At 50.2% G+C, this 20579-nt stretch overlaps 1 protein-coding gene across 6 annotated transcripts in view; it reads left to right on the top strand.

Annotated features, from left to right (window-relative positions):
• MYO18B (myosin XVIIIB) overlaps window positions 1-20579 on the top strand; it is a 233054-nt gene that overhangs the window by 100192 nt on the left and 112283 nt on the right. For all 6 annotated transcript variants that reach the window (XM_086345996.1, XM_086346001.1, XM_086345999.1 and 3 more), the window contains 6 exons: window positions 975-1103; window positions 2986-3129; window positions 4789-4878; window positions 15016-15135; window positions 15419-15527; window positions 20351-20475. In XM_086345996.1, the coding sequence (XP_086202122.1) occupies window positions 975-1103; window positions 2986-3129; window positions 4789-4878; window positions 15016-15135; window positions 15419-15527; window positions 20351-20475 (717 nt within the window). The remainder of the gene's footprint in view (window positions 1-974; window positions 1104-2985; window positions 3130-4788; window positions 4879-15015; window positions 15136-15418; window positions 15528-20350; window positions 20476-20579) is intronic.

Consider the following 20579-nt stretch of genomic DNA (forward strand, 5'->3'; position numbering starts at 1 on the left):
TACCTGACAGTATCAGCGATTAAGATGGTGCTCTCCAGCGGCTGGCCACCTTTGGGGCTACAAACCGAATCTGGTGAAGTAACGCAAGAGACTGTGCTCAGAAAATGAGCGGCATGAGCGCGTCTCTTCTTTACCTGTGGGGAGGCGACACCAGCCGCAGTGACCCCAGCACCTTGGCCAGGGCAGGCCTGGCCCCAGAGCTTCAGGCTCACTCTGAAAACCCTCCGCTGTTCCCCGCAGTCTCTGAGGGACAGCCCTGTGGGAGCCGAGAACGCACTAATCACTTTGCCGCGGGAGCCCGCATCCGCTATTGAGAGCTGAGGCCCAGAGCTGTGAGCCTCCAGCTGTCTTCCACTCTATGCCTGTGTGCCTCCCACAGGCGGCTCCAGCCTGGCCCCGGCCTCTTCTGACTGAGGAGGGCTGCCCCCACTTCCCCGCATTCTCTGCCCCTCCTTCTGAGGCAGGACCGAGTGTTTCTGGGGCAGCTCTTCTCTCCTGGCCAGCAGCACTTGTCAAAACAGAATGCATACTCAGGAATGCCACCCAGCCCGCTGGTTCTGCAGCCCCTGGGGCAGGGCCTGGGAATCCTCATTGACCACACTCCCTGGGTGGTGCAAGGACCCGGAGACGTGAGGGGCTTCTCAGCAAACGTGCTTGAGTCCCCCTAGGGATTGTCTGGATTCAGCAGGTCTGAGGTGGGGCCTGGGATGCTGCATTTCTAACAACCCCCCGGGTGGTGACAGTGACCACACTCAGGTGTGTGGGCCACACTGTGGAGCCCTGGGGGCCAAGAGAAGGGAAAGAGGAGGCCTCAGGAGACAAGGTGCTTTGACCATTTAGAACCCCGGTCCAGGGCAGCTGCTCACAAACATTTTGGTTGGACTCAGGAGAAGCGGGGCTGAGCTGCAGCCCCTCCCACGTGAGACAGTCTGATGCATTTGTGGAGAGTCACCTGCAGCCTTCCCTCCCTCCAGGTCTTCCTCAAGGCGGGCGTGGTGTCCAGGCTGGAGAAGCAGCGGGAGAAGCTGGTGTCTCAGAGCATCGTCCTGTTCCAGGCGGCCTGCAGGGGCTTTCTCTCTCGCCAGGGATTCAAGAAGCTGAAGGTGGGGGCGCTGAGTGTCGCGTGAACCTGGCAGGGGCATGGGATCTGGAATAGCGTCCTCCACACTGGTCCAGGGGCTGTCGTCCCTGCTTCTCACACTTGCGCTTGTGCACGAATGTCCAGTGGATATTGTTAGCGTGCAGATCATGGTCCAGTGAGTCTGGGGTGGGCAAGGAGGTCTGCCCATCTTCCATGCTGGTGCCCACACTCTGTCCAGGTGATCAGACTTTGACGGATACTTTGTAAGATGATACAGCTGTTTCTAGGATGTTGACATGAGTTTGAGTAAACTCTGGGAGTTGGTGATGGACAGGGAGGCCTGGTGTGCTGTAGTCCATGGGGTCACAAAAAGTTGGACACTACTGAATGCCTGAACTAACTGAACTGACATCAAATCCCCACTGATGAGAGCCTTGGTCAGGATGTCCAGAGGTTGTCCAAGCCCTCCTGGGCTGGAAATGATTTCAGTCTGTCCCATCTCTGGAGAACTTGGCTGCTGTGGACCAGCAGACAGGGCATGGGCAGGATCTGTCCACGGAGGCCTTTAGGACCAGAGGGCAGGGTCGGAGTCTGCAGTCCTGAGCCACGCTAGGCCACCATCCTCAGAGCTCTCCAGAGCTGAGTCTCCTCTCTGCAGCCTGCACGATGCAGAACACAGCACGGCTCTAGAGGCAGACAGGAAGCACGTTTGAATCTCACCTCTACCACGTAGTCGCTGAGTGGAGGTGACGTGAGGTAGCATGCACGTAGTACAGGACATACCACATGTAGCTGCTCGGTAATAGTACCAGCTGCCGCTGCCCTAGTGTTGCTAATTACTGCCACCAGCACAGTCTTAGTGCACGTGCCCCCAGCTTCTGTGAACGTGTAAACTCACAAATACGTACTTGGTAAGAATAGAAAAAGGCAAGAAGATTAATAATGAAAATACTGTCAGCTGTCTCACCAGCCCGTTGTGCTCAGGTAGTTTATGCCGTGGAACAATTTGAAACAGGCTAAATTAAGAGCCTGGGCTCTGCCTGCAGCGACACTGCAGGGGTTCAGATCCTGACTCCACCTCCGAGAAGCTGTGTGACACTGGACGAGTGACTGTACCACTCTGTGCCTCAGTTTTCCCATCTGTAAAACGGGGATGATGATAACACCTACCTTCATAGGGCTGTAGTGAGGACTGAGCTGCTATAACATGCTCCAGGTGGTGTCTGGCCTGTGGGAGGCGCTGTGCCAGCTGAGCAAGCCTTGGCTGTTGTGATGGTGGCTTCTTACTTAGCTTGATTCCCACCTCTGATTAGAATGACCTAGGTCAGCGGTTCTCAAAGTGTGGCCCCCAGACCAGCAGCATCCACATCAGCTAGGAGTTTGTGCACAATGCAGATTCTCGGGCCCTGCCCCGGGCTCACTGAATCAGACGCTCTGGGCTGGAGCCCAGGCACCTGTGTTTTAACAAGCCCTCCTGGAGATTTGCTGCACACTCAAGAGTGAGAAGCGTGGGCTTGTGTTTAAATGCACTGGAACTGGTATCTCTTCCTTAAATATCAACCGACAGCATCATTATGGCCACTGCTTCTTGTGGGCAGGTTTCAGGGATTTTCCAGGAGTTTTGCCTTGCACAGTGACTTTTGTGCCTAATCCGCACGTGAGAGTTGACCCCGTTGTATAATATTTCTACTCCTTATCCTATTGTTATTATTAGTTATTCCAGACTAAATTGTGGCCTGATGCTGAGAGCCTGACTCCATTAAAGGAAGCCTTTTTTTTTTTTTAAGTTCCCCATCCCTTCCACTAAGGATAAACCGATATCCTCCAGCCCCCTTGCCCACCGCCCTCTGCCTCCTTCAGCTGAGCTGGGAAGGGCCCTCAGTCTGCACTCTCATCCCCTGCAGATTCACCGGCTGGCCGCCCGGTGCATCCAGAAGAACGTAGCTGTGTTCCTGGCGGTCAGGGACTGGCCGTGGTGGCGGCTCCTGGGTTCCCTTCGGCCCCTGCTGAGCGCCACCATCGGGGAGGAGCAGCTCCGTACCAAGGAGGTGGGTCCACACGGTGGGCAGGGCGATCCCCACTCCCCCACCCCCTCCAGCCCGCTCCCTGGTGTTTGCATCCAGACTAGTGCCCCCAGCCCTGGATATTCTTCATCCATAAATGCTCCACCACTAGCCCTCACTGCCCCTTTACAGACATCCCTCTGCCCCAGCTGGAACAGCCTCCCTCCACCCGGTGCCCAGCTCCTCGGTAGGTGAGTGGGTGCTGGTCTGAGGCCGGCACTCCACCTCTCCTCCCAGAGAGGGTCTGTGGGAGAGTCCGTGAGCTGTTTATTTTTGTGCCTCTCAGAGGATACTCCCCCTACCCTCCCTTCAATCCCGTTAGCACCCACTTGATACAGGTAACTGTTCTGATTGTTTAGTCGCTCAGTCATGTCTGACTCCACGGACTGCAGCCCACCAGGCTCCGCTGTCCATGGGATTCTCCAGGCAAGAATACTGGAATGGGTTGCTATTTCCTTCTCCAGGGGCTCTTCCCAAACTGGGGATTGAACTCGGGTTTCCTGCCTTGGCAGGCAGATTCTTTACCAGTCAGCCACCAGGGAAACTGTTCTGGCTGGTTTCTGGGTTATCCTGCCTGTTGTTCCTTTTGGCAAAAATGAACAAATTCAGGCATATCTTGGAGATCGTGCAGGTTCAGTTCCAGGCTGCCAAGATAAATCGGATATCACAGTGAGTCACGTGAACTGGCTGACTTTCCAGGACCTATACAAGTTATATTGACGCTGTACGGTAGTCTGTTAAGTGTGTAGTAGCATTTGGTCCCCCCAGGATCTGCATACCTTAATTAAAAGATAATGCTTTTGGAAAAAATGCACCAATAGACTTGCTCACCGCAGGGTTGCCACCAACCTTCAATTTGTAAAAAATGCAGTATCTGCAGTACCCAGCACAATGAAGCAAGGTGTGCATGTACACACGCGGGCACACGTGCACACGTGCAGTACACACGTGTGCGCGCACACACACACACACAGGGCTAATGGTTTCTTTCTTACACAAAAGGTGGCATACTCTATATTCTTCTGCAACTTGCATTTTTCACTTCAAAATAGATTTTAAGAACCATGCCACGTCCTGTTTTTGGATTATTTTTTAAACTTTTTTAGTTGAAGTATGTTTGACTACAGCATTGTACATTTAAGGTATACAGCATGTTAATGTGCTGCATTTACGTATTGTCACGTGGTTCCCGTTTTTATAGAAATCTTCCTTGTTCTCTCTTCATGGCCACATGGTCCTCCTTGGGGTGTGCGTTTTATGGTTCACTCCACTGGCCTGCAGGGGGTGAGCATTTCAATTGCTCCTGACAGTGGTGCTGTAAACCTCAGGACGACCCCCTGGCCGAAAGTGGTGATTGGGGAGGATGAAGAGCTGGGTGCCCCGTGTCACTCGGGTGTGCCCTGTCTCACTTGGGCGTGCACCGTCTCAATAAACAGTGGTCTTGTTCCAAGGATTTGCATCCAGACCCTAGTCCAGGCTGGTATGGACCGGGCTTGCCTGAACAGAGATGATCATATTCAGAAATGGCTGTCATCACAGATGGGCTGGCTGCATCACCCACTGCATTTGCTGGCCACTCTTGACACGTATGGAACCTGCACCTCCAGTCCAGAATGGCTTCTGTTACTGTGTTTGCTTTTGTAGGCGGAGCTCACAGCGCTGAGGCAGAAGCTAGAGAAGGCAGAGAAGTCTCGGAATGAACTCCGGCAGAACGCAGACCTGCTGGAGAGCAAGGTACCCCCATCCCTCCTGCACGGAGGGGAGGTCTGTTGATGGGGAAGGTGACAGTGAGCCGGGCATGGTGCTCAGTCCCTTCAAGACTCCTCAGAATAACCCTGTGAGGTTCATGCCACTCCACTCCCCATTTTACAGAGGTGGAAACGCAGGCTCTGGGGTATTAAGTGCCTTCCCCCAGCCCCACAACCAGCAAGTGTAGAGATGAGTCTCAAAGCCACGTCATGTGGCTCCCAAGGGAAGAATTGCTTAAAGAAGTCACAAAAGCACAGCTCGCAGGGGAGAATGATCACTGTGACCCTAACAAGGTGATCAACTTCTGATTGTCAGAGCATAAAATAAAGACACACCATGTTCTTGAAGATGAAATTTACAACAAATGCAACTGACAGAGTAACCAGAATATGTAAAGAACTTCCTCAAATCAATTGGGAAAAGGTAAACATTCCAGTAAAAAAAAAAGTCGGGGGGGGGGGGGCAAAAATTAGAAATTGGCAGTTCTCAGCAGGGAAACTCATTTTAGGAGTTTAAAGGATCAGGAATGCAAATGGCCAATAAACTCATGAAAAGACTACTAACTAGCAATCAGGAAATGTACATTAACAGCACAACAGGTATCACTTAATGCTTGAAATGGGCAAAATCCTGAAGTCTGATGTCGCCAAGTGTTGGCGACAGGAGTGCGTAGCAGCGGGAACTCATGCTGCTGGTATGGGTGTCAGTTGGTCTCGTGGCTCTTGAACAGTCTAGCGTCATCTCTGAGAGTTGGCGCTGCCTGTGCCCTGTGGCCCAGCCATTCCACTTCCAGGCTCACGTGCTGGAGAACCTCTCTCACAGAAATGAAAAGACAGGACGCTTTCAGCAGCAGTGCGTCTCATGTTGAAGAGCATAAGCACCCGAAAGGGCGTCTGTTGGCAGAATGGAGGAACACATCTTGTTAGACTAAAACCTGAGTTACCACAGTGAAAATGAATAAAGAGATGGGCAAACTATGGCCCACAGGGCAAACCCATGTCACCACTGGTTCTTTATAAATAAAGTTTTATTGGCACAGCCACGCCCATTCATTAGTGTGCAGTCTCTGGCTGCTTGCATGCTACAAAGGCAGAGTTGAGCAGTTTGTGACAGAGACTGTGTGACCTGCAAAGATTAAAAATATTTACTATCTGGCTCTTTATAGAAGAAAAGGCCTTTCAGCTAGAGATATAAGAACCAATTTGGATTGCCCTTAAAAAAGAAAATGCTGAAGAAAAAGAATTGAGTACTGTTGGCTTTTGCTGGTGAACCTAATTACAATCCCTGCTAGCCATCAACCAAACAAGCACTATTGTTGGCAGTGACACCACCCCAGCCACGCAAGCACAGGAAGCTCTGGTTTTGCTCTGGACTGAGACAGTCTGTCACGCTGCCTCAGGACCTTTGCACTGGCTGCCTCTACCTTTCCTCCAGATCTGCACAGAGATGGGGGCATCACATGCTTCAGATCTAGCTTCAGACTTTTCAGTCCACACACATCTTCCCTGACCACTTACGTAATATCACCCCCCACTTGACCTCCCTCCCCGTCACCTCCCTCTGTTTAATACCTGCAGCACTCCACCATCTGAAAGCTAGCTTGCACGTTTATCTACTTGGGGTCTGTCTCCCTCTGTTGGCCTGGAGACTTTGTGAGGACAGGGACTTTGCCTTGTCTCTGGCTGTATCCGAGGAGTCTGGTAGAAAGTCTATCACGTTGAAGGTACTCAGATACATCTGATGAACAAGGGAATGAAGAAGGGAATGAATGAGCTCCACCTGAACTTCAGCAGAACCCTGTGACGTACCAGGGCTTCCTGGAGACAGGCAGCTGGGACTAGGGCAAGCCAAGCATTTGCCAAGGGGGCACAATTTAAGGGAGCCCTGAAAACCTCAGAAATCAAGATCGGGAATTCCCTGGTGGTCCACCCTCATGGTCAGGCGAGGGGCAGGGGCTCCTGGAAGGGAGGGTCTCCGGTGCACCAGGAGGAGGGCTGGGCTGGCCTACTGCCCCTCTCATGGACGAGACTGTGAGGAGGGGGAATGGCACCTGAATACCTTACAATACCTCCTCTGAGGCTCCAGAGAGCCAGTGCCTGACCCCTCTTGCTGGTAGTAGCCATGAGTAGAGCAGCAGAAGCAGTCAGAGAGCTGTGGGCTGGTGGGGAATATTGGTGACTTCCCGGCAGAAATTCTTCCCACCAAGCTGACATTTTATGCAGTAATCCATCACGAGCTGTCACGTTGGACTTGGGGGTTTGCGATGTGTCAGCTGTTGCGGGAGACTTGGAGAGGAGGAGGAGGTGATTGTTTCTAGCATCTGGAGCTCCGCTCATGGGACACTGGTGGTAGAGGAGGGAGCCAGGCTTCTGAGGCCCAAACTACGCATGCTCGTGTCAGCACCTGCAGAATATCCTGTCTGGGCTCTTTAGTTTTTGTATAATACACAGTTGCAAAAAGGTGCATGAAGTCTTGAAAAAATAAGATAAAAATTTAAAGCTAAGAAAATCAGCAAAGGGAACCAAGAATCGAAGAATACACAAAATCAAGGAAAGAGTTAAAATATAGACCTTTACCATTGGCCTTAGACTCACTCTCAATACATGCCTTTGCCTGTGCTGTTCCTTCTGCCTAGAACATCCCACTCCACCCTCCTCACCTGGTAAATGTCTGGTCATCCCTTCATACTTAGTTCAAGTGGTGCTTCCTCCAAGAAGCCTTCCTTGATGCTCTAAGGGTAGGTGGTGGTGGTTCCATCACTAAGTCAAGTCCAACTCTTTGCAACCCCATGGACAGTAGCCCGCCAGGCTCCTCTGTCCATGGGATTTCCCAGGCAAGAACATTGGCATGGGTTGCCATTTCCTTCTCCAGGGGATCCTCCCAACCTGGGGATTGAACCTGTGTCTCCACTTGGCAGGTGGATTCCTTCCCACTGAGCCACCTGGGAAGCCCACGGGTCCATTAGGCCCCCACTGCAGGCTCCTGGTGTTCCTGTGCTTCCCCTCACAGCACTGATCAGTGCCTCCTGATCACCTGTGTCCCAGCTAGACTGGGAGACCCTGTCCTTGGGAGGCCTCATCACATCAGCCCCGCCCCCAGTGCAGAAGAGACACAGAATGGGTGTGTGGAACTATTAAAAATGGGTTGAAATTTTGACACAGTGCTTCCTAGCAACCAAAGCAAAAAGAAAAACAAGATATTCCATAAGCATGTTGTGTCTGGGTTATATGCATACACACCCCCACACACCTCTGTTGCTTGAGCAGAGAGTAACTTTTCAGGATATGGAGATAATCGAGATATTAGAGGAGCTTCTCCCATGAAGCCTCATTAAAAGGGCCCTGAGGGCACTCACCTATAGTCACACAGTAAATCTAGAAGGGGTCTGTAGAAATGCTTTTGGTAGTGTAACATTAAACTGCAAGTCAAGGGCGTGATGCCCCTACCACAAAGAGAATTCAGTCAGGAATCAAAGCTGAGCTTCATGCCGGAAGCACATTTAGATGACTAAGTGTTGGGATTTCTTCCTCTTCCTCCCCACCGCCTCCTCTTCGTCTTCTTCCTCCTGCTTCTCTTCTTCCTCCTGCCTTTTAAACTCTATGTAACATCCAACATACAAAAAAAGTGTACACATCATAAGTGCAGCTTAATGAATTTTCACAAAGTGGGCTCACCAGTGCAGCCAGCACCCCGAGCGCTGGTTGCCAGTTCGCTCCCAGGTTCCCCTACCTCGTGCCCCTTCCAGCCACTGCCCTCCATCATTAACCACAAATGGACTCCTGCCGCCAAAGAATAGCGTTTGCCTTTTTTCTGAACTTTACTGAGATTCATTGAATTTGTGTGTTCCTTTGTCCCTGGTTTCTTTGATTTGACATCGTTGGTGACGTCAGTGACTATGGTTCACAGACCCCCTCTGCTGTAGACTAGTCAATTACATGCGGACACCCGTCCTTACCCTTCCTCTAAAGGAACATTCGACTGTTGCTATTTTTAAACTGTAAAGAACCAGCTTGCTCTGGACCTCCTGACGTGTGTCTTTTGGTGCACAGATCACGCATGGCCGTTAGCACACTGGATGGAACCACTGGGTTTTGAGTTATTTCTGTGTTCAGTTTTCATAGATGCTGCAGATAGCTCACTGCCGTGTTGGTGTCCATTTGTTCCCCGACGGCTGCGGGTGAGCCTTCTGTCTGCCCCACGTCTTACTGGCACTGGGGATTGTCTGCCTTTTTCATTTAGCGACTGTGGCTGTTGCCCAGTTGTACCACCTTATGATTTTAATTTGTGTCTTTTCACGTGTTTTTGGCTATTTGGTTATCTTCTCTGACAAAGTGGTCTTTGCAGTCTTTCCTATGGCTTTTCTTGTTGATCCGTAGCTGTTCTTCATAAGCTGTGGATGTCTGGTCTATTGTTCAGTGTGGACAACTATATAACCAGTGTGGATCCCTTCCCCTCCGTGGCTTGTCTGCACTGAGGGAGTAATTTATTGAGTGTTTTCCGAAGCCCGGTGTCTCTTCAGGCCCGTCAGAGGGCAAGGAAGGGGTCCAGGCCTCCAGAACTCTCGCACCTGCGTCTGTTACAGTAGATGTGCTGCTCGTGCTTTGATTCTGTTTTTATCAATTCTCAGATGAATTATTTTCTCCCTTTGTACTTCGCTGAACCCAGTCAGCAGCCTCTCACACTAGGAACTGGCCGTGCATTCCTCTCTCATGTTCTAAACTGTGCATCTTACAATCAACGGCAGCTCAGATTTGGTGAAATGCAGCATGTTGGGGCCCAAGTAGGATTCTATTTGGAGAAAGGGCTCTAATTCCTACCTTCCTCCCTGCAAAGCTACTGTTGATTTATATTGGTTGCTTTTGCACTTGAAAGAGCATCAGAATCACCCATGAGTGCTAAGTCCACTCGGTCGTGTCCAGTTCTTTGTGACCCCATGGGATGCAGCCTGCCAGGCTCCTCTGTCCATGGGATTTCCCAGGCAAGAATACTGTAATGGGTTGCCATTTCCTCCTCCAGGGGATCTTCCCAACCCAGGGATCGAACGCGCATCTCTTATGTCTCCTGCGTTGGCAGGCGGGTTCTTTACCACTAGTGCCCTGTGGGAAGCCCTCAGAATCACCCAGAGGAGCTGTTACCCCCGTAGCTTTCCTGGCTCCATCTCTCAAGGTTGGGCCCGGGAGGGAATCTTGGGGATCGGGGTTCCTCCGCACTTCTCCAGCAAGCCTCGAGGTGGCCCTGGTGCAGAGGGTCGTGCTATCTTAGGGTAGGGGGGTTCTCCTCGAACATGTGTCAGAATCCCCAGGAGTATGGGTTAGGGTGTGAGTCGTTGGAGCCCAGCCTTCAAGATTCTGAGTCGGCGGCTTGGGACGGCCCTGGGGCTTTTGTAGTTCTAGGAAGTTCTCAAGTGACGCTGAACCTGCTTGTTCAGGGCCCACACTTAGAAATGTCAAGTTACAGAATAGGTACGAATTGTCTCCTTCTACTCGGTTCTTCAATCTTGGAAGGGAGCCTCTGTTGACAGTTGGGGAGCAGACACTCCTTCAGGGCTGTGCATCATGCAGCCCCCCAGCACCATTCCCAGCGTCTGCACCCCACCTCTCGTCTCAGCGGGGAAACAGCCACAGAAATGTGGCTGGAACGTGGTGTGCCTCGTCAGCGAGAATGCCATTTGACGAGCCTTATTAAAAAGACAACGTTACTGCAAAATGATTTACGTGCTTCATTTGCAAAGGAGCCGAAGAGGAGATGAGGGGCCTCTGAGACGCCAGTTATAAATACTCTTCAAGCGTGCAGGATCAGCCTGCATGGCCAGTGGGATTTGTGTTTTTACAGGGAAGCAGCTTGACTGGGTAGGAGCACCAGGGAGGCTGCAGGAGCACAAGGCGATGCCTGAGAGCGGGGTGGTGTCTTCTCTCTGGAATATGTACAGGACCTCCTTTATGGCAAAAGACGGAGGCCCATGTGCACCCCTGTCTGGCCTCATTAGCCCAAGAAGTTTCACTTCTGGGTGAAGAATCGCTGAGGGCACAGCGGGAACTGGAGATCTAGGGCAGACGTGCATGAGCGGAGCCCTGAGAGAGGTGGCTCCTGACGGCCGTGACTGTCCACTAGCAGGGTGGGCAAGGGACGTCTCACTGGGCCCCGTGGTCAGATGGCGCCCGAGCCTTGCCCTCGCCCCAGGTCTCCTGGCACCTGGTTCCGTGCTCTGGTGCAGCGCCAGGCCCCTGTGTTCCAAGGAGTCATCCTGAAAGAAGAACAGAGAGAGAAAAGGAGAGAAAAGGGAAAAAAGAATGACACGGGGAGACCAAGCTTCGGTGAGCGAGGCCCATACCTTTATTTTCAAAAGCAACTTTTATACCTTGACTTGTACATAGAGGGAAATGAAAGATGCAAAGTCATACAGAGTCAGCCCAAACATTACATCTGTTTTGTCTTTATCAAAATCAGGATTTTTTCTACATACTTTTCCCATAAACAATGTTGTGTATAATATCTTCTGGCCTTGGAGGCCTGTGGACATTTTATGACCCTTTTTTGATAAAGGCTGATCAGCCAGAAAACTTGTTTTCCCTTGAAGTGTTTCTTCTTTATTTCTCTCAGCCTCAGAAAGTACTAAACAGAGTTACATTCTCACAGAGCAAAGGTGCAGTGGGTCACAACAAAGAAAGAACCAGTTAGCTCAAAGGTCTGATGTGGTTAATTCCCAGGGTGCTACTTGTTTTTCCTACATTCCAACTGTGTTAGCCAATGCACTCCCAAGTGCACAATGGATAAGGGATATGGGCACTTGGCAGCAAGCACTGGCCCAATAATGAAGCCCTTTACCAGTGCTATCTATTCTAATAATTTTTCATCCCTTAAAGGACTCTATGCTCATCAGGACTTTTAGAATGTTTAGGCTTGTCAAGGTTGGGGAGTTGTGAACAATCATGTGTGTTAATTGCAAGAGTATGGCTAAACCTGTCAGGCAAGCTAGAATGCCAACAGAGGGGTTTGAATTGAAACACTCCTATCATGCCTGGGAGACTTATTAACTAAAGCCCTAAGTTGACTTTTTCCAGAGAAAGGTGGCCAGGGATAGCTCCCTGTTAATGTCAGAAGAGTTGGTGAGAGACACAAAATAGTAAGACAGACAGATTTTGGTTTTGGGGTAGATGCTCGAGCAGATTCAGGGGTTCCCTCGAGGCCTGATCCGCCTTTGCCTGTCAGGCCTCCTCCACATGACCTTTGTCATGGGTGGGATCTCCCGTGGTGGCTCCCGGCACCTCCCCAACAGCAGAGTCTTCGAAGGCAGGTCTGGCAGGCAGTAGGTGCTGGCGTCGTGCAGGGCAGGTGACCGTGACAGCCCAGGGGACCCTGTGTGCTCCGCAGTTAAGGTCCTTCACATCCCTGCAACCCACTGTTCCCTGTGTGGTGTCTGTGTCAAGATGTGGGGAATGTTATTTCTGTTTGACTCTGCAAAATGTACAGCAGATTCATTCATTTCTGTCTCCCTCTCTCTGGCAGACCCTTGGAGTCATTGTCCCTGAGTAGAAAGAGGGTTTCTGATGATTCAGCCAAGCGGTGGATCCAGGGAGGATTCCAGAATAATTCCTGGTTAATTGGTCCTAGTGTGGTCTGCACAGGACCCTTCTGGGTTTGCAGCCCGGCTCTCCCTCATTAAACTGGCCTTCATTTTGCACCCACCTCAACTCAAGGACAGAGCCTCTGGACCCCAAAATGTGTGAAGGAGAAGGGCTTTGTGGGGATGGGGACGGTCAGAGGCTACTGTCTCTGAGAAAAGCGGCTATTGTTTCCCCAGTTTGGAAAGACGAATTGTCCTTTGAGCTCCAGACTTGGGGTCTGTGGAATTCAAAATTAATGCATTAAATTAATTCTGTGCTCTCTTTGCTCAAGCCGATTAGCACAAATTGAATTTCATACTAAATGGTTAAGGCAGAGAGAATACTCTCCTGGTGTTTGGTATCCATGCTGATGGCAGGGATGGAGGCCATGTTGTGTGATCGGGGGTGCTCCTGGAGTACACTGGCCTGTAGTCGGTGCCCACTGAAAGTGATCACTTTTCCAACTTGAATGCCTTTATGCACCCCAGAGGCTCAGATGGTAAAGAACCTACCTGCAATGCAAGAGACCTGGGTTCGATCCCTGGGTCAGGAAGATCCTGAATGGATCTGGCAACCCATTCCAGTATTCTTGCCTGTAAAATCCCAGTATTCTTGTCTATACAGACTCTTGAGAGTCCCTTGGACTGCAAGATCAAACCAGTCAATCCTAAAGGAAATCAGTCCTGAATATTTATTAGAAGGAATGATGCTGAAGCTGAAACTCTAATACTTTGGCCACCTGATGCAGAGAACTGACTTACTGGAAAAGACCCTGGTGCTGGGAAAGATTAAAGGCAGAATAAGGGGAGGACAGAGGATGAGATGGTTGGATGGCATCACCAACTCAATGGATATGGGTTTGAGCAAGCTCCAGGAGATGGTGATGGACAGGGAAGCCTGGAGTGCTAGAATCTAATGGGTCACAAAGAGACGGACACGACTGAGCAACTGAACTGAACTAAAGTTCCATGGACAGAGGGGTCTGGCAGACTGCAGTCCATGGCGTCGCAAAGAGTTGAACACCATTGAGTGACTTCCACTTTACTTTAAGTCTGACCCACCTAGAACCAAGTGAGGAGCATAGCCCCAGTTTCATGAGGACTCTGCTGTACAGCATCATTTATGTCCTTCTTGGTCATGAACTGTCCACTTGTATGTTTCTCTTCTCACTTACCTTGGCATATCCTTGAACCCAGAAGGCTGTATTTGAAACAATAAGACCACAAAAGTGCTGACTCACTTGGTGTTTTCCATTTATTTTTTGGGGAAAAAAGCCAATGCAAGTGGGAATTCATTTAAAAAATAAACATTTTAATTTTTAACTTAAAACATGTCTGCCTCAACTCACTGCTACTGCTAAGTCACTTCAGTCGTGTCCAACTCTGTGTGACCCCATAGACGGCAGCCCACCAGGCTCCCCCTTCCCTGGGATTCTCCAGGCAAGAACACTGGAGTGGGTTGCCATTTCCTCCTCCAATGCATGAAAGTGAAAAGTGAAAGTGAAGTTGCTCAGTTGTGTCCAACTCTTTGCGACCCCGTGGACTGCAGCCCACCAGGCTCCTCCATCCATGGGATTTTCCAGGCGAGAGTACTGGAGTGGGTGCCATCGCCTTCTCCGCACCTCACTGAGGTGGGACCAAAAACTCAAGACCTACTTCTTCTTTAAACCACACCCCTCACACACAACTACGTGATTTCCAGTTTCGATTTCTTTAAAGCAGAGCAAATGGCAAAAGAATTCGAATGCAGAAGCCTACACTTTGTACTTGGAGTTTTTCCTTTGTAGTTTTTGCACCTGCACCTATATGACAGAATTTTAAGAAGCAACTCTCTTGTATTCATTCCTTCCAAAGCATTCAGCCTAGTTTTCCTGGAAACTCTTGGCCCAGTCGCATCGTACGGGTGTGTGTAATAGCTAATAGAATAGTAATTGCATAAAAGCGTGTGAGGCATAAACAGGCTGTGAGCACACACTGTGTGGCAGTACGGCTGCAGCCTGGTCGAGGCAGCAGGCCCCGGGGAGCCATCGGGGGGCTTCCTGGCCGAGAGCGTCCCTGGGGGTGGGCATCTGCAAGTGTGCGTCTTACCAAGGAAGCCTGTTTGGTCAAGTGAAATGGCTTCCTGAAGGATGCCTAAGGAGAGTTGCTACTAGAATAATTGTTAGTCGAACATTTACTGTGTGCTTGGCACTGTGCTAAGCTCTGTGTGGATTATCTCACTTAATTCTCTAAACAATTCTTTCCGCTGTCCCCTTCCTTCCTAAAGTGGAGAAAACTGAGCATTGGAGAGGCACCCTGTGTGGCTGAGAGTCACACAGACAGTGAGTGCTGGGCCAGGAATTCTAACTCACCAGGACCATAACATCCTGACGCCCGTGCTCTTAACCACTTTATTACGCTGCAGGGTTGCCTTGCGATAAGACCTGTTATCAGTGCAAGGATGGTCCCATGGAGCATGGGCGGGAGGAGAAGTGTTGGCAGCCCCAGCTAGTAACCCTGCCTTAACCCTCCCCCTCCAGATCACTGAGCTGACCACAGAGCTGGCAGATGAGCGCTTCAAAGGGGACGTGGCCTGCCAGGTGCTGGAGAGTGAGCGGGCAGAGCGGCTGCGGGCCTCCCGGGAGGTCCAGGAGCTAAAGGCGAGTGTTCGGGAGCGCTGGGGATGCGAGTGCCCGAGAAGAGTGGCCAGGAGGGTTGGGCCTGCCCTGCTCTGCTCATATCTGGGATACACAGGCTTACTGACTCCCATTCTGGGAGTCCTGGAGGACATCTGAGTCTTCCTAAGTCTTGGCTTTGGAGATATCCTGGGTGAAGATTGTGGGGGTAGGGGTGGGGATAGGGGCCAGTCCTGATTTGAAAGCACCTTGGGTGAGATGGCCACTGTCTTAGCTTCAGTTTGAAACCTCGAGGCCTCTCTTCCAGAGCAAGTATGAGCAAGTCCAGAAGAATCTAGGAGAAGTGGAAAAGCGGTTGGAGGAAGCCCAGCAGAAAATTCAGTTGAATGATTTGGAGAGGAGTCACACTGGAGGAGGTGAGTCCATGGGAACCATGGGATTAGACACTGGTGGAAAAGCTCCCCTTCTTTTCATTCATTCATTCATTCATTCACACGTCTGGAGCACTTACAATGCTCTAGATGCTGCATTAGGGGCTGAGATGTTGGCAGAGAAAACGGGAACAGATTTTGCTTTCTTAGGGTATACAGTTCAATGCAAGAGGCAGGCACTAAACAGATAACCCAACAATATCTAAGGTAATAAATTACCAATGTGACAGGTGCTGTTTATTCATAAGGCAAAGAATGATTTTAAAAATAGTGGTTCTATAGATGGGCAGTTCATTTCAGTCACTCAGTTGTGTCCAGCTCTTTGAGACTCCATGGACTGCAGCACGTCAAGCTTCCCTGTCCTTCACCATCTCCTGGAGCTTGCTCAAACTCACGTTCATCAAGTTGGTGATGCCGTCCAACCATCTCATCCTGTGTCATCCCCTGTAGATGGGCAAGGCAGGCGCCCTTATATTTAAGAATCTTTTTTATATGAGTAATTTTAATATAAGCTTTTGGGCTTCCCTGATAGCTCAATTGGTAAAGAATCCGCAATTCACAATAGAGTGAATTGCAATGCAGGAGACCTGGGTTCAATCCTTGGGTTAGGAAGGTTCCCTGGAGAAGGGAAAGCTACCCACTCTAGTATTCTGGCCTGGAGAATTCCACGGACTGTATAGTCCATGGGGTTGCAAAGAGTTGGACATTAACGAGTGACTTTCAGTTTCATAATATAAATTTTTATTAAATTCCAGTGAGCCAGGGTCATTGGAAGAGATCCTGATGCTGGGAAAGATTGTAAGCAGGAGGAAAAGGGGGCAACAGAGGTTGAGATGGTTGGATGGTATCACCGACTCAATGGACATGAGTTTGAGTGAACTCCGGGAGATGGTGAAGGACAGGGAAGCCTGGTGTGCTGCAGTCTATGGGGTCGCAGAGAGTCAGACACGACTGAGTGCGTAAACAACAATATAAATTTTGAAGAACTCAGTTCAGTGGTTAAGAAGTGAAAGCTATAAAATCGCATTTCTGGATTTGAATCTAGACTCTATTACTTTGGCCAAAGAAATTATCGTGCCTTGGTTTCCTCATCTTTCAAATGGCTGTAGACAGAGATGATGAATGGAAGGTGTTAGCCACATGGATGGTACAGAATGCTGAATAGTTGTTGCTCACTTTATTATTATTTCTAGTAGCACTAACAGTGGGATCCTTTTTCCTGCTCATCACCCGTGGAGCAGGGACTACTCCTGGCCCTGTTTGAAAGTGATGTCAGGCACTTGGTTAGCAGTTAGATCACTCTAATGAAAGATGTGCTCAGCGGAGCTAGGGATTCCTGGTGGTGCCCGTCTTGGTCGCCTGGAGACACATCTCATGGCTGGATGGGCAGGAGGCAGCCCTGTCATCTCCTCTGCCCAGTCGAAATGAGTCAGCTGAGGAGGGTTCCTGGCGTGTCTGTCAGCCTTTATAAAACATAGACATCGCTCCTCTAGTGCCCCCAGAGAATCGATGCCATAGAAACGTCAGGGACACTTGAAGGGGCTGAGGTCAGGAGGTGGTGGAGGAGGGGAAGGCACGTTGGCTTCCTACTCCACTCCTGTCATCCTCTCATCCCGGCTACCTGCAGGGCAGGCGTTTGCCAGGGAGGTTCATCCTGAGGAGTCTGAGACTCTCAGGTACCCGAGCCCCAACAAGGTGGGGCCCACTCAGGGAGAAGGGAACCTGTTTGCCCAGAACCGGCACAGGTTCCCCAGCCCCGGTTCCATCCTGATGGTGATTTTTGTGTGAACGGTGCTCCCCGGCCATTTGTCTTCCTGTGCAGAGATATGGGAGTCGGCCGAGGGGGAAACGCGCTGAGCTCAGGAGCCCATTAGTCACAGTGCTGCACAGGCTTTCAGCTCAGGATGCTTATTCCAGGAAGCCAATCCCCAAATATTTTGTTTTTGATTGTGAAAGTAGTACATACTCATTATAGAAGATGTCTATGACGTAGGAAAGTTGAGAGAAGCAATAAAACACTTTAATTATACCACTGCAGTGCCGCCATAACTCCCCTATGGATCAGGCTGGGGTAGAAATTACTGAAAATATGTATGTTTTCTCACTATGCATGGTGAAATCTTTAAAGAGAACCTCTCATGGAATGTGTTCAGCACTGAGCTGGACTCTGGGGCAAGGGTTGTAGAAGAATTGTAGTTGGGCCTTGCTGTCCAGAAATTTGCAATGTCAGTGGGAGGCCAGGGAAGCCCAGGAAATGGTACTGGAAAATGAAGGGCTCACTGACAGGTGTGTGAAGAATGGCGCCCACGGGGAAGGAGGCTGGGGCAGTGGAGCAGGTCCTGGGCCGTCGTGGCGCCCACTCACACCCCTCTCCGGAGCACGGAGCACACAGGCCACCTGAGAAATCCTTTCTGCTGCCCTTTCCTTTTTGAAGCTGTGCCATTTGCCACTTGAGATTTTTTTTCCATGATGGAGAGATAGGATTCCTTTCGTACCATGGTATTATTTATCCTGATGGAAATTTGAAGAAGCTTCAACTTTTTACAATTATATCATCCTTCTGTTTGGGTTAGTTACGTGAGAATCACCCCCGACAAGACCTCAGTCCTGCCATCCATCTGTCCGTCCGTCCATCCATCCATCCATTCACTCACCTGGCCACCTCTGAAGTGAAAGTTACAGAGCATTTATGATGTGCTAGGCATTATAGTCGGAGCAGGCGATGGCACCCGCTCCAGCACTCTTGCCTGGAAAACCCCATGGACGGAGGAGCCTGGTGGGCTGCAGTCCACGGGGTTGCTAAGAGTCAGACATGACTGAGCGACTTCACTTTCACTTTTCACTTTCGTGCTTTGGAGAAGGAAATGGCAACCCACTCCAGTAATCTTGCCTAGAGAATCCCAGGGACGGCGGAGCCTGGTGGGCTGCAGTCCATGGGGTCGCAAAGAGTTGGGCACGACTTAGCGACTTTCATTTTTCACTTTCATGCATTGGAGAAGGCGATGGCAGCCCACTCCAGTACTCCTGCATGGAGAATCCCATGGACAGAGGAGCCTGGTGGGCTGCAGTCCATGGGGTCGCAAAGAGTCGGGCACGACTGAGCGACTTCCGTTTCACTTTTCACTTTCATGCATTGCAGAAGGCAATGGCACCCCACTCCAGTGTTCTGCCTGGAGAATCCCAGGGACGGGGGAGCCTGATGGGCTGCCGTCTATGGGGTCACACAGAGTCAGGCACGACTGAAGTGACTTAGCAGTAGCAGCAGGCACTATAGTAAGTCCTGTGGATGTGGATACGGTCGTGAACAAAACATAAGTTTGCTTCCCTCATGAGTTTGAGTCCTCTTCTGAACTTCCTTAAGTTCCTTTTATGAGAGTCCTGGTCATGCTTTGTTCAAGCTGATTTTACATGTTTGTCTCCACAAGTGGATTCTTCTGGAAGACAGAATGGTTTCTTATTCATTTCATGATCTGTTGTGCCTGGCATGGAGTAGTGTGAGCTTTTGGTTGGATGGAAGGTAGATGGAACAATGGATGATGGATGGATGGATGGATAGATATGGATGGATGGATGGATAGATGATGGATAGGTGGATGGATGGGTGGGTGGGTGGTGGATAGATGGATGTTGGGTGGATGAATGGATGATGGATGGATGATAGGTGGGTGGATGGATGGGTGGATGGGTGGGTGATGGATAGATGGATGTTGGGTGGATGAATGGATGATGGATGGATGATAGGTGGGTGGATGGATGGGTGGATGGGTGGTGGATGGATGGTGGCTGGATGATGGATAGATGGATGTTGGGAGAATGGATGATGGATGGATGGATGGATGGATAGATGGATAGGTGGATGGATGGATGGATGGATGGGTGGGTGATGGATAGATGGATGTTGGGTGGATGAATGGATGATGGATGGATGATAGGTGGGTGGATGGATGGGTGGATGGGTGGTGGATGGATGGTGGCTGGATGATGGATAGATGGATGTTGGGAGGATGGATGGATGGATGGATGGGTGATGTTTGGACGGATGATGGATGGATGGTCTCTATCTTACACTGTCCATTTGTACAATGTTTTCCACATCTCTATTACCTTAAACAATGTTACTCTTTTATTCAATCAGAAAATAAGCTATCACAACCTAGTGTAGCCTGTTCTATTCAGCGAGTTTTCATCACCACCAGCAAATGACTTTTTTTTGGAGAATTTTACCAAATCAAGGGATTGTTTAGTTATTATATAGAGACATGTTGTGACCATTGTCTCTGTTGCCCTTTGCATAGTAGACACTTTAATTATTGTTCACTGATTTATTTGTTAATTAATTCAGCCATCACTGATGATGTACTCCATCACCCAACGTGAATGGCCAGTAGAATGGCCAGCTGGTAAACTTGTTTTGCCACACAGGGGAAGCTTCCATGCATAGGGGACTCTTCTAGAGGTTGTAGAGAACCCACAAATGTATAAAACAGCTCCTCTACCCTCAAAAAGTATGGAATTTCCATAGGGGGAAGGTGTATGCACACATGTAGAGAAATTGAATTCTGTAAATGACCAAGCTTAAAATAGTGACTGGTTAATAATGTTCAACACCTGGATGTAGTCAGGGAAGGCTGCCTGGAGAAAGTGGTGTTTTAAGCTTGGACTCAATGTGGGATTTCCAGATCCTAAGCCTAGGGTTGAACCTCGGGAATTCTGTTAAGACTGTGAAATTGTGCACAGAGGGCTAAGGACGGGAGGGAACGGCCCGTTCACCGAGTTTCCTGACTGGCCTCTCTGACGCTCTTGAACAGCGGACGAGTGGCAGATGCGCCTCGACTGTGCTCAGATGGAGAACGAGTTCCTCAGGAAGCGTCTCCAGCAGTCAGAGGAGAGGCTGGAGTCGGAGCTGGCGTCTAGGAATGAGCTGGAGCAGAAGGTAAGGGGGGAAGATAGTCTGGGTCGTCAAGGCCACAGAAATAGGGCAGGGTCTCCCCTCCCTCTTCTAGGTGTTGACGGAACCTGAAAAGGGGGAGGGGGCAT

Source organism: Bos grunniens, chromosome 17 (assembly GCF_055505025.1).
Source record: "Bos grunniens cultivar Pamir isolate PY7600 chromosome 17, Bosgru_T2T1.0, whole genome shotgun sequence".
Taxonomy (NCBI): Eukaryota; Metazoa; Chordata; class Mammalia; order Artiodactyla; family Bovidae; genus Bos; species Bos grunniens.